This window comes from Lytechinus pictus, chromosome 14 (genome assembly GCF_037042905.1).
Source record: "Lytechinus pictus isolate F3 Inbred chromosome 14, Lp3.0, whole genome shotgun sequence".
NCBI lineage: Eukaryota > Metazoa > Echinodermata > Echinoidea > Temnopleuroida > Toxopneustidae > Lytechinus > Lytechinus pictus.
Genome location: NC_087258.1, coordinates 19,763,140 through 19,777,867, shown reverse-complemented (window position 1 = coordinate 19,777,867; position 14,728 = coordinate 19,763,140). Strand labels below are relative to the sequence as shown.

Here is a 14,728-nt window from a genome sequence, read left to right as displayed (position 1 = left end):
TGGTAAAACACGTGGTCATTCCTTAAAGCTAGAGAAAAGGTCTTGATGTGCGTAAGTTTTTCTTTGCTAACCGAATGATAGATGTGTGGAACAATCATCTCCCAGAAGATGTAGTTACTGCTTGTTCAGTGATTGCATTTAAGAATAGACTGGATAAGCATTGGGAGAAGATTGCCTATGATTTTGAGTGATTTTCGATTCTCGTGTGTTTTCATGGAATTTTGTGCTGGCTACGATACCCCCGCCACCCCTCCCTGCCAACATCAGTAGCGCATCTAATTTTGTCTGAAGGAGAGCAGCAATAGACATTCTACTTTGATCGATGAACATGGTTAGTCCTACAACATCGTTGGAGTACACTAAACTATAAGCTTGCTAATGGTCACAATAAGGACAAACAATCCCGTGAAAAATCCTTAGCCAATTAAAGTAGGTTTAGCCAATATAAGGGCTGGTTATCCCCCGATTTTATGTCCTAAACATAAGTAAAGCTTTGCGCTGGCTAGATTTACCGTGAAAAGCCTGTTTACTTAGGCTAAATTTCCAAAGCTACTATCAAATGAGTAGAATTTAATCATTTTTAAAAGCCAATTTTTTCTGGCTCGCTTCGCTCGCTGGCGACTTTTACAAATGTATCCACATTTTTCTATGTTGTGCTGCCTCAAAATATTTTGTTTATTGTCCCCAGCTGCGTTGAAGTTAATATGTGTTGTGTATGTACCCGCGATTTGATTATCAGTGGCCATCTGCAATGTTTAAAAATATCCCGGGGTTCCGGTGGCTCCGCCCAGACCAGTGGCGGCACCAGGGAGGCACGGAAGGCATTTGCCCCCAGTGAGTTGGCCCCACCCCCGAAATTTTGAAAAATAAAAATATGTATGGTAAATGTTGTCATAAACATCCTACTAAAGCTGTAAAGTGCTCCAAAACAGCTTTTTCGTTCCTTAAATTTTGAAAATTTTCTCATCAATTCACTGTTAGCTCCCAATAATGTCACTAAATCTTTCAGGTCATTATACAAAATTCAAAATGTCGCCCGCGCTATACACGCTCGCAGTAGCTTTTGACTGAGATAAGTAAATTATCTGTTGAAATGGGGCTTATTAAAATCAAACTTTCAAGTCAATATGCTTCTCGCGATTAGAGTTTTCATTATTCGTTTTAGCGAGATATACTTCCTGCCTACTCATAATTTTCATAAATAAAAAAAAATTCAGCTTGCGCTACGCGCTCGCATTAAAAGTTTAATTAGATAGCCATCCAGTTCATGATTACAAAAAGTGCTTATAGATCGAACGTCCAGTTATCATCTCAAGATGTCAAATATTTTCAGCTCGCGCTTCGCGCTCGCATTATTTATTTGGTGAGGTCTCTTTTCAAGTCAGTAGGGTCTACACTAAAAAATAATAGTTCGCGCTTCTTGCTCGATTTTGAGAAATTGGCAAAATATTTATGTGTTGACCCGCCCCAAATGTTCTTTTGCCTCCCCCGAGGTTAAAAATCCTGGGGCCGCCATTGCCCCGGACCCGTTCCGCATAGCACTGACCCCCGAAAGTTCTAACAAAAAAAGAAAAGATGAAAGAAAAGGAAAGGAAGATGTAAGATTATGATGTTATTTTCCGAATACCATGTCAAAATCAATCTCAAAGTTTGATTCTCATGAAAAGCTGATTTTTTTTCTCGCTCGCTTCGCTCGCTCGGTACTTATATTAAGCATCTTTTTGCTGCGCGCGCCACGCTGTGCCCCCTCTTTTTTTTTTTGGGGGGGGGGTACTTATCACGCATTGAGCTTCGCCCTAATGCTCGGGGCACAATCATAAAAAAAATTATGTTCATACCATGATATGACCGGGAAATATTTAGCTCTTGCTCCCCCTGGCCACCAACCCCTGTTACGCCCCTGCCCTACTTTTTGGAAAGGGGGAGACAATATCAAATCCCCCCCCACACACACACACACACACTATTTATGGAAGGATAAAAATAAAAAAAAGGAGAAAGAAAAAAAAGGGAAAAGAGATTTTATGTCCTAAACCTAAGTAAAGCTTTGCGCTGGCTAGATTTACCGTGAAAAGCCTGTTTACTTTGGCTAAATTTCCAAAGCTACTATCAAATGAGTAGAATTTAATCATTTTTAAAAGCCAATTTTTTCTGGCTCGCTTCGCTCGCTGGCGACTTTTACAAATGTATCCACATTTTTCTATGTTGTGCTGCTTCAAAATATTTAGTTTATTGTCCGCAGCTGCGTTGAAGTTAATGTGTGTTGTGTATGTACCCGCGAAAGGAAAGGAAGATGTAAGATTATGATGTTATTTTCCGAATACCATGTCAAAATCAATCTCAAAGTTTGATTCTCATGAAAAGCTGATATTTTTTCTCGCTCGCTTCGCTCGCTCGGTACTTATATTAAGCATCTTTTTGCTGCGCGCGCCACACTGTGCCCCCTCTTTTTTTTTTGGGGGGGGGGTACTTATCACGCATTGAGCTTCGCCCTAATGCTCGGGGCACAATCATATAAAAAATCCTGTTCATACCATGATATGACCGGGAAATATTTAGCTCTTGCTCCCCCTGGCCACCAACCCCTGCCCTACTTTTTGGAAAGGGGGAGACAATATCAAATCCCCCCCCCACACACACACACACACACACTATTTATGGAAGGATAAAAAAAAAGAGAGGAGAAAAAGAAGAGGACAAATAAGAGGAAGACGAGTGAATAAAATAAGGTGGTCGAGAGGAAGACATCTTTCATGCCACTTTAAAACATTTCACGCTTCGTGCTCGCATTGCCTGTTATATGAGATACATATCTTGCTCAATAGGCTGATATATGGAGCTTGAAATGTTAAGTTTTGAAGTCAATTATAAAAAATATGTTTAACATCGAGCTTTCATTATTTCGTTTGATTTACACATTGATCATCATTACTACCACCACCGTGACCACATCATCATCATCGTCACTAAATGCCCACCATTATGTCGTCAACATTATACTTCCACCACCAACGCCATCATTACACCCATAGGCCCGTATTCTGAAGTCGGGTTTAACTTAAACTTGTGGTTTAAGTATGGACAGCCAAATGTTACATAAATCACTAACGGTAGATATATCATATTTCAGCTCATTTGGCTCTCAAATCATTCATAATTGTGTAGCAAGTATAAATAGATGGTTGTCTTCACCATCGATAAATCAGGAAAGAGCACAGTAAAAATAAGAAACATACAACTTAATACAAAATTTGATACATTTGGCTCGCCATACTTAAACCACGACTATAAACCTGAGTTTAAGTTAAACCCGACTTCAGAATACTGGCCCCTGTCACCACCGTATCGTCATCATCATTATCAATATCAATATCTCGCCACCATCTTTACTACAACATCCAGTGACGTAATAAGCCACACATTTTTAGGGAGGCCAGACTTGGCGTATGGGCTTGGTCGTGGAACTTTTTTTGTTGTGGGCCATGTCTACCCATCCCCGTAATGTACGTTAGTGACAGGGGCCGCGGAACGGTTTTCAAAGTGGGGGGGGGGGTGGTGACCATGCAAAAAATCGCAATAATAATGGTCATTTTTACGTTTTTGTACACGGTTTTTGAAAAAATGGGGGGGCTGAAGCCCCCCTCCCGCTTCCGCGGCCCCTGAGTGACACCATCACTTTGACCACCACCATGCACCAATATTGTCATCACCATTAAATTACCACCACTATTTTAACCATCATCAATCACCACAGCCGCCAAAATTAGTATCATTATCTTCATCATCATCATCATTATTTCCTCCATAATGAGGACAATCGTCGTTACCATCATCATCACTTTCCCGATCCCGGGGACGGTGGGGGGGGGGGAGGGGGCGTCCCCGCCACCCTGCACTCATTATTCGTCGTCTAAAATCTAATAAAATATCTCTCACATAATTTTAATAGGGGGTGACGTCACGGACAACCCCCCCCCCCCCCCCCCCCCGCTGTTTGATATTCGCGAATTATCTTATCGTTATTTCACCATAGCTAATAGAGACCACATTGGAAAAAATAAATTCTCTTCTCCAAGTCAAAGTTTAATATATTGCATATTGCTAGAGTTGTTAACTACTAGTAGTTGTTACATTGTTAAATAATTTACAAGTAACTGGAATCACCACATTCTCTATTGCATAATATAATACATAAGATAATAATAATAAGAGCACTTTGTATATCATCTGTTGTCATACCCCTTTCATAAACCCAATTATGCGGCTAATAGCAGCATAATTTGGTCGTAAAATCGGAGGACCAGAGTTATCCGCATTATTTTGATGCTGCTATTATCCGCATAATAGCGGCATCAGGACCAGATTTTGACTTTATGAACGCATTTCCAAATAATGCGGATAATTGCCATGGTGCGGTCACAAGGTCACCCTTTTCCAACACAACCGCATCGGAGGGGGCGTGTGCAGTTGTCATGACGATTATCCGCCTTTTTCAGGACGGGCGCTCGTAAAAATAGTGCGGATTATTTTCGGAGTTTGTGAACGCAATTTTTATTGAATTATCCGCATTACTCTTAGGCGGCTAATTGGAGGATGGGTTTATGAAAGGGGTATGATCAAGGAGGAGCTTATTCGGATCCTGGCCTCTTCTCTTTTCTTTTACAAGTACTTTACATCTGACAGACAGCGCCTTTGATCATACTGATGGCGTTATCAGACGGACGAGCTACGATCTTGTAGAATACATGGGAAGGCAACCTATTGGGAGATAACATCATTTTTGTCCTGCACCAAATTTGAGAATGGTGATGATAATGAAGTCTCATTTTTTAGAAAATGGGTCCAGAATCTGAATTAAATCCCCCTCCACATCAAAAAAAAAAACAGTGAATTCACCAGTAAATGATAAAAAATACTATCGACATGAATAATAATCCTTTACATTATTTTACATCAAATCCAAATTGTACCCTCAAAATAATTTTGTGTTGATTTAAGTGGATCTGTGAGTTATTGAGCGAATCCTAAGTTATTAAGTTACGAATACTCACCCAAAACTGTTTCTATCAAGTGGGATGTCTCAATATAACTTGAATTTAATGGTACATAAACAAAACATACACGTCACATTGAGGGGCTAATGTAAGGACATCAGACATGCAATAAACACGGTAAATACATTGTTATCAACTACAGACAAATAGTAATGGAACACAATTCTTCCGGATCGGACATACAGTTGAGCAATTAAAGATAATTTTATTCATCAACGTGACCATTTTATATTTCCGGAAACACATAAATGTTTGAGATGTATTCAATGCTCATTTCCAAAGGGGACATCACATTAAAAATTGGAAGACTTTATTTCTCAAATAAAAACAATAATGTAGCATAACACCTTTCCAATACTTCACAAGTAATGAATATTTCATGAATACTTATATACACGAGTTGTTTTAATACATTATTTTCAATACCCTTGGAAGACAAGAGTTTACAATGAAATTATATGATAGGCATATATTAAAATCCAAATTCATACGAAAAATTAACTAAATGATAATTTATTCAGTACAGATCATAAAACCATTAAGTATGATAAAGCACAATTGTTTAAATAATATAGTAAATACTTTTGGGGACTTAAATACTGCAAATACGACATAGTCAAGAATATAGTAGGTCTCTTTTAAATTGATGACGGCTTGCAAATTACTAGTATATTTTGGGCGGCGCCAGCGTAGCCGGTTGGGGAAAACCGACTGAAAAGTGACATCATACCCCCCCCCCCCCCCTTTCAGCTCATCAAACGCAACATATTATGTTATTCATATCTGGTTCCAAAATACACTGGATCAGACAGGCAAAGACCATTTTGTTGAGCTATACTAGTATTCTAATAGGGCGTTATAAATGGGAAATTTTCGCAACCACTACGTAGACGCTTTCTGGAACGTAGAGAATCTATTGTCAAAAGCCCTACATGACAAAGAAGTATTTGTTTAAAGTCAGTGAATCAAAACAACGTTGTTGTCAGTGACGCAGTCTGGACAAACGACTTAGTCGGCTCAGAATTTTACGACGATCGGCTGCTCACATTCACCAGTTTTCGACAAAGACATCTTAGTTGTTCATGGTGCTTTGACGGGCACTTTCAATTGCTGTACTATGTTGCAGAATCCGTCCCCTTTGCAACTTCGAAAACTGCTTAATGATGGCATATAGACCATCATCATGCCTGTGTTACGGTCAAGCTATCAAGTGTCTTCAGTCGTTTCTGTCTCAATAATGTGATGCTCTTGATGATAGCGAACAGCGTCAGTCCACCGAATAGGACGCAAATGATGACGAACTGATCGAGGGGAATGCCGTAGAAGCCGTCCAGGGACTCGCCGGTCACAGCGGCATGTTCTATATCTTGTCTGATGATCTCGAGTACGGTGATGACGCCGACAATGACGACGACGCCGATCGGCATGAAGATGGCGATGAGGCAGAAGTTCACTCTCTGAACCATCTGGACAAAGATTGTGGGAGGGGTTAAGATAAAGACATATTTACGTTTTTTCATCAAATAATTATGCTCCAAACTCCTAAAGAAATGATTCATATAGAGCCATGGCATAATAATGTATGACAAAAAACATTCAAATAAAAACAAAACAAAACTGAAAATAATGACATAAGAAGGCTTAGATCGGGACATCTCGGTGGGAAGTCTTTTCGGGAATGGGTCTTATCAAAAACATAGATCATATCTAGAACAGCCTTTATAATAAAGCAATGGCGACTATCATATTGGTATTTTTTTCGCAAAAGACCTGGTAGACGGGATCCGAAAGAGATTATTATAAATATTACTGAAAGATTATTAGACATTACTTCGGTAGCACCCCCCCCCCCCCCAAATTTAGCTACATGTTGCTGCATGATATTATTCCCCATATGCAGCAACTCCTGGAAGTATTGTAGGTATGTTAAATAACAGAAATGTAATCCAGAACAGCTTTATTTTGAATACGAACACCCCCCCCCCCCTCTTTTTTTTTTTTGCTGATCAAATATTTCTTGAGCAAGAGTTTCTTGAAATGTTTCTATCACATTCTTTTTTGCCCCTTATTACGAAGCCGACAAGAGTGACGAATAACTCAGCCACTATAATAGACAACATTTTCAGTAATACAATTCGACAAAATCATAAAGCTGGTATTATTCTTAGTGACATCTCTGATCACTTTCCAATTTTTGCCAAATTATCTACGAATAAAAGTGTCAATAAAGAAACATTTAATCCTACATTCCGAAAGATAACTGACGACAACATAACCAATTTGATTAATAATTTAAACATAACAGACTGGTCTACTGTATATGACTCCTCGGACGCTGACGACGCATACAACTGTTTTATTACCATACTTACCTCTTCTCTAGATACCCATGTTCCCCTTACAACCAACAGAAGATCAAATTATAAAAAGATCCATATCCACCCTTGGATTACTAAATCACTCTTAAGATCCATCAACCGCAAGAACAACTTATATTATAAATACATAACTAAACCAAGTGATACATCTCGCTACAAGTACACTTCATATAAAAACACTCTTACATCTTTACTTCGTATTGCGAAAAAAGAATATTACACTTCTCAACTCGATTTATACAAAAATGATATGAAGAACACATGGAAAATCATCAATGGTGCATTAAACAATAAGAAGAAGAGTTCTACAATTACAAAAATAAAATCAAACAATACCATCACTGATGACAATAACATAATAGCAGAAGAGTTTAATTCATATTTTTCACAAGTTGGCAACAATTTAGCAAGCAAAATTCCTCAAACGAATAAATCTTACAACAATTTTCTCGACAACCCAAACCCAAACTCCATTTTTTTTAATCCCACAAGTTCAAGAGAAATCATAAATATTGTTAACAGTCTGCAGTCCAAAAAGTGCCCGGGGTTTGACGGTATTTCCAACCTCCTACTTAAAAAAATTATTTTGGCTATCGTCGATCCTTTGGTGCATATATTTAATATTTCTTTAAACACAGGAAGGGTACCCAGTCTTATGAAAATCGCAAAAGTAGTCCCTCTTTTTAAAAAAGGAGATAATCAGCTCGTCTCCAACTACCGTCCCATATCATTGCTCACCTCGTTATCAAAAATTCTTGAAAAACTTGTCCATACACGAACTAGTACGTTCTTTAAAAATTACAATATCTTTTCGGACTTTCAATTTGGGTTTCGCGAAAATCACAGCACCTCGCATGCAATTTTATCTTTCATTAACAAAATCACTACTTCCACTGACAAAGGTTGTCACACTGTCGGTATTTTCCTGGACTTCTCCAAGGCCTTCGACACCATTAACCACGAAATTCTTTTGTATAAACTATCTCATTACGGTATTAGGGGGAAGGCCTTGGAGTGGTTCAAGAGCTACCTTACAGATATGACTCAGTTTGTATCAATAAACAATCACAATTCATCCAACCTTCCAATTACATGCGGGGTACCACAGGGTAGCTTACTCGGCCCTCTTCTTTTTATCACTTACATTAATGACATCCACAAAACTTCAAATTTACTTTCATTCATACTCTTTGCTGATGATTCCAACATTTTCTTTTCTCATGATAACATAAACCAACTTATTAGGATTGTTAACTCTGAACTCATGCATGTGACTGAATGGATCAAGGCAAATAAACTCTCACTTAACTTACAAAAGACCAATTACATGCTATTTAGTAATAGAATAAATAGTTTGCCCGACAATCTCATTTTTGATAACACTGTCCTTGAAAATGTTTCTGAAACAAAATTCTTGGGTGTACTTATTGATAATAAATTATCATGGAAACCACACATCGACAATATATGCAAAACAATTTCAAGAAATATTGGAATTATCAACAAGCTCACATTTTTTCTTCCATCTCGTACACTACTTACACTATATCACACCTTAATATTACCATACATTAATTACGGTATTTTGGCATGGGGTTGTGCAATCCAAACACAATTACATAGGATACTTTTGTTACAGAAAAAAGCACTTAGGATAATATTTCATGCACATTTCAGATGTCACACAGATAAATTATTTTTTGAAAATAAAATCCTTAAAGTTAATGATATATATTTGTTCCAACTCGGCCAATTTATGTACAAACTAAATAAAGATGATCTCCCCGCAATTTTTTCAATTATGTTCTGCAAAAACTCCTCTGTACACGATTATCCTACAAGACAACGAAACTCCTATCACCTACCTCCAACCCGAACTTTACTTGCAAAAAATTCTTTTGTCTTTTCTGGTCCCGTATATTGGAATTCCTTGCCCAACGCCTTTAAGGAATCCCCAAGCATCACAGTTTTTAAACATAACCTTAAAAAGATGCTTATTAGCCAATACTTTACACAAACAAGTCAATCTACCATAACCAAAACTATATACAACAAACTTTTTTTAAAAACCTCCCAGGATACAACTTGCCTGCCGACCTTTTCCCGCACCTGCCATGCTCCTCTTTGTACCTCCAATTGTACCTGCACCCCCCCTCTCTCTCCCTACATTTGCTTCTCAGTTCCTCCCTCATTATCACAATTATTGTAACCATACTGTTATTATTTTTTTATTATTATTACTATTATCACTTATTCTAATTTGTGTTACTCTTTCGTTGTTACCTTTGATATTTTGTATAGCCTCCTTTTCCCTCCTTTTAAACTGTCTCCCGTCTCTCCTTTATATTATAATTTTGTAATATACGTACTGAAACTAAGTTACGGGGGCTTGCCTCTCATACAAGCTTTGCTTTTCTTGGCAAGCCCCTCCGTTCTGTTTTATAACGTCATTATAGTCAAAGTTACTTTAGTTCGCATTAGTTCTCATTGTTTATACCTTACTCCGATTGATGTTGTACTTCAAATTTGACTATGTATTGTTTGATTTTGTTGTGCTTTGTGAACGGAAAATGAATAAATCTAAATCTAAATCTAAATCATTTCCTGGAACAAAATCACTTTCATTTTGGAGTATTTTTATTTATCTATTTTTTGGGGGGGGGAGGAGGGGGTTCAAATTTAAACCAGCACCCCCTGTTTAAAAAAAAATCGTTCCCAAGACTATGGGCCGGGGGTGTAGGGGAGCTAGTGGGGGTAATTGTGTGTGGGGGATGGTGATAGTCTTATTCCATTTTGATACTGACCAATTCTGCTCGTAGTTCTTTGATATTGCGGTTACTGTACACCGTTTTACAAGCTTCGCAGCGGACCTTGCCGCTACTCTTCAGCCATGACTCTAGGCAGGTCTCGTGGACGTGGAGCGATGTGCTGTCGCACCCACATGGGGAAATCAGCTCAGTGTTTCCTAAATTGGCAACGAAAATGATCAAATTCAAATTAGGATTCGATTTTATTTCTAACAGACCATAAAGTACAATAAAAAGTAATTCATATATTTATAATAACATAGAATGATATAAAATGATGATTAACGTATAAAGTTTACATAACACAACATTATTTTGTAGACAATTTGTAATACATAACTTAAAAACAAAGACGGTAGGAAAATGGGAAAGTTATTGTGTACAGTCATGTTTTGGTACTTTGCCTTTAATTATGAATAATAATGTGAACAAATCCAAGATATTCAGCTTTTTGTTGTTGATGAGATCACCATACGGTCTCGAGATCCACTTTGATATATGTTAGAGCGAGATTTTCATTGGCCGACTTTTTCTCTCATCAGACTCATTGAGCATGGTAAAGTACTCGTAATGTTATAACACAACGTATGGAAACATATGTTGGGAAAACACAAAGCATGGAGCATTAGTGTAAATAATGGAAAGATCTAACTATAGTATACCACGACTGATTTTTTTTAACAGTCGTGTAACTTTGTTAAAATCGAAATAAACACAGACGAAAGTGAAGTAGGGATGTGCATTATGACACGATTTAAACATTATTATTTATTATCATATTTATTCGGTAATTTCAAACAATAAGGAACGCTGACATGGCGAAGTATGACGGAATTTAAAAAGACATCCCCCACTGTAGTTCCGAAGTATCTTGCCTGGAAGAAAAACAAAAATGTAAAATTCCTATAACCCAGAAGTTAATCCTTCTATTTCGAAGTAAGACCGTTAGCGTCTTCTTGTCGCACGCTCATTATGTGCTAAATTGACGCTTGATTGTTTTGCGTTACGGGACCACTTATTAGATTGTTAAATCAGAAAGATTGGGCTTGATCCCTACTGAAAAGAACAAAGGTGTCCCACCAGGCGCGGATCCAGGGGGCACAGGGGCCACGTGCCCCCCCCCCCCCTTGAGAGAAACCGAGATGTGCCCCCTCCCCTTTTGAAATTGAAGACCTTTTTTTCCCTTCTTCTTGCTTGTCAATTTTTTTCGGTACGAAATATCCTTCATTTGTGGTTGAAAACCTTTTTTTGGTGTTTATCAAAATAACTATTTTTGCTACTCGCAGGTCGGCCGCACACGCAGAATCGCACGCAAGTCTGACTTAATTACAAATGTTTTGAACATGCTCAAAACATTCACTCGCAACTCACCCACAAGGCTTGCACGGAAACGAAGTGACAGAGCCTTTAAATTGTAGCCTCTTGTCGAGGCTCTGTCGGCTGCTTCCCGAGCGAAGCGAGGGATAGAGCGAAGCTCGGGTCAGGCCTAATTCGCTTCGCGAATTAGGAAATCCCTCGCTTCGCTCGGGAAGCAGCCGCCAGGGCCTCGACAAGAGGCTATTAAATTGGGACTTTGTGAGGTGTCAAGTTTTTTTTCTCTCACACGGTAGTAGTCACAATGCGGAACATTGAAATCACATTCACGCTCTTGTATTTTAACATTTAACAGTGTGGATCACTTTTACGATTTAAAATCAATGCAATATGTCTAGGTGTCCACAGTGCGAAATTATTTCCACACTGTTAAATTTGAACATTAAAACAGTCTGAATAACATATTCAAATACTACACACTCTGTGAACAATGCGAAAATTTTCACACTGTTAAATTTTAATATTTAAACCGTGTGAATTAGATTAAAATTTTCAAATAGTCCACTATGTGAACACATTGTCTAGGTGTCCACAGTGCAAAATTATTTTCACACTGTAAAAATGTTAACATTTTAACAGTGTGCATTATAATTACATTTTCAAATAGTCAACTATGTTAACACACTACCGAAATGTCCACAGTGCGAAATTATTTTCACACTGCTAAATGTAAACAATTTAAGTGTGAATCACATATACATTTCCAAATAGTCCAATAAAAACAAACTGTCGAAGTATTCACAGTGTGAAATTATTTTCACACTATAAATTCTAAAATTCAACAGTGTGAATTACATATTCATTTTCAGATAGTACACTCTGTGAAAACAATGCCGAGATGTGCACACTGCGAAATTATCATGATTATGTTCACACTGTTAAATTTTAACATTTAAATCGTGTGAATCACATTAACATTTTGAAATATAGTACACTATGTGAACACACTCTTGAGGTGTCCACATTGCGAAACTATTTTCACACTGGTAAATGTGAACAATTGAAGTGTGAATCTCATGTACATTTTTAAATAGTGCACTATGTGAACACACTCTCGAGGTGTCCACAGTGCCGACTTATTTTCGCACTGTCAAATGTGAACATTTAACAGCTAAAGTGTACATAACATTTACATTTCCAAATAGTCCACTATGTCAACACACTGTGAACGCACTGTGACACCGATTTTTTTTCCAGCAGGAATGTGTGCAAAGAATAGGCCCTCGTCGATTAAAAGAATTACAGCATTCCTAAAATTGTAGTCCAATCTTGTGAAATTCCCGGGAAGTTCCTTTTCCCATTTTCTTTCCCCATTCTTTAAAGGAGAATAAACTCTCAACATGCTAAACCCCTATTTAAAATGTGCATTAAACCTTCATCGATGCGCACCGATAAGTTTGTTTAGCGACTCGTCGTCTTCCCATTATAATACTATTTTCTATACCCCCAAATAAATCAGAAATGTTGGAAAAATTATCTCCCTATGCAAAAAATAGAATGTTCTATTTAGGTCGAATAACAACTTGAAGTCTTGTATTTGTTGGAGTAGTATTGTTTTTGGTGACTGAAAAATAGAGTAATACAATTCTGACATGGCCCTGGGAAGCGGGGTGCTGGGGGTGCTGAAGCACCCAAAAAAAATTTCCTTGGGGGTGCTGCGTGTGTTATTTTCCATAGGCAGTACCCTGGAAATCTGGTTGGTGTGACGAATGTCAGAAATGTAATAAAAATGGACGTAGCTTTGTAGGACCCCCCCCTTCAGAATTTTCCTACAGCTTCGCGCTCGCATCATTGATTTTTCATAATAAAAACATGTATTTAGAATGTCCTATTTCATATCTAAATCTAAACATGCGCACGCATGTTTATTCAGATACGCAGCTTGTTTTTTATTATTAAAACGTACTTAAATTATAAAGTTTCAGATCAGAATATAAAACATTGTGTGTTTGCGCTTCGCGCTCATATTAAATAATGTAAGAAAATCCTCAATTACCCATCCTTTTCCTGATTTATAAGACATGAATAGAGTGTCCCATTTTTAGGTCGGAAATCTCAATTTTGTTTTCCTCGCGCTTCGCGCTCGCATCAATTTTATAGTTATACACCTATCCTGTTTATGATTGGAAAAGTGCTTAGAGTGTCCCGTTTTTAGGTCTGAAATCTCAATTTTGTTTCCGCTCGCGCGAATCGCATCAATTGTATAGTCATATACCTATCCTGTTCATGATTAGAAAAATGCTATGTCCCGTTTTCAGGTCTGAAATCTCACTTCGCGTTCGCATCAATTGTATAGTTATATACCTATCCTGTTCATGATTACGAAAAGTGCTTAGAATGTCAAATTTTTAGGTAACTGCAAACATTCCTTATAACAAATCCCTTTTCGATCAGACCAGAACGTTAAAAATATCTGCTCGCGCTGATCTCACTAGCAGTAATTATTTGTTACATACGCATCTTGTTCAGGATCACAAACATTGCTTTAAAAAATGTTAAATTTTCAGGACAAAATACACGAAATTTCCAAAAATGTGAGCTCGCGCTTCGCGCTCGCACTATTTAACATCTATGTTCTTTTAAAAGAATCAAGATAAGAAGTGGCTGTATAAATGTGTAGGGGTGTGCCCTTGCATGTGTGTGTGCGTATAAAAGAACAATGGAAAACTCATTTGTGTCCTCATACCATCTTTTAGGAGAGATTCCAGCCCATGTCAACACTCCCACTGAAAAAAAAAATCGTTCCCATGGCCTTCAATTCTGACATTTTTAATCGAAGTTAAGAATATACATACGATTTCTTTGCCAGAAAACTTGAGAGAAGCCTTAGAAAGCTCAAGAACTTTTGTTCTGCTATGTTTACCTTTGTACAATTAGTTTGTTCGGCAAACAAACAATGACTGCATGAACTCACAACCCATACATAATGTATGCTCATACTCTATTGTAATGGCTCTCGCAAATATGCTCGAAAAACATTAAGTTATTCTAACGACTTTTGTTTTATTTTTTCCGTACTCGTTTTCTCGTTGGAACCGGTGGAATGTATACAAGCGATTCTGATACAGAACAGTAACTCATATCTAACCTATAATTAAAGGTTTCATTAAAAAAA

At 37.7% G+C, this 14,728-nt stretch overlaps 1 protein-coding gene across 1 annotated transcript; it reads right to left on the bottom strand.

Annotated features, from left to right (window-relative positions):
* Positions 1 to 4,062: 4,062 nt before the first annotated feature.
* LOC129275741 (E3 ubiquitin-protein ligase MARCHF8-like) lies at positions 4,063 to 13,930 on the bottom strand. The gene is made up of 3 exons (XM_054912230.2): positions 13,918 to 13,930; positions 10,237 to 10,397; positions 4,063 to 6,520 (listed from the first exon to the last, which is right to left on the bottom strand). Exons 1-3 carry the CDS (start codon positions 13,928 to 13,930, stop codon positions 6,236 to 6,238), a joined length of 459 nt encoding a protein of 152 aa, XP_054768205.2. The 3' UTR covers positions 4,063 to 6,235.
* Between the last annotated feature and the right edge of the window lie 798 nt (positions 13,931 to 14,728).

Coding starts and splice junctions, on each gene's coding strand:
- LOC129275741 (XM_054912230.2), bottom strand. Junction 6,521..10,236: donor AAGAACTACGAGCAGAATTG/GTCAGTATCAAA, acceptor ATCTTTGTCCAG/ATGGTTCAGAGAGTGAACTT.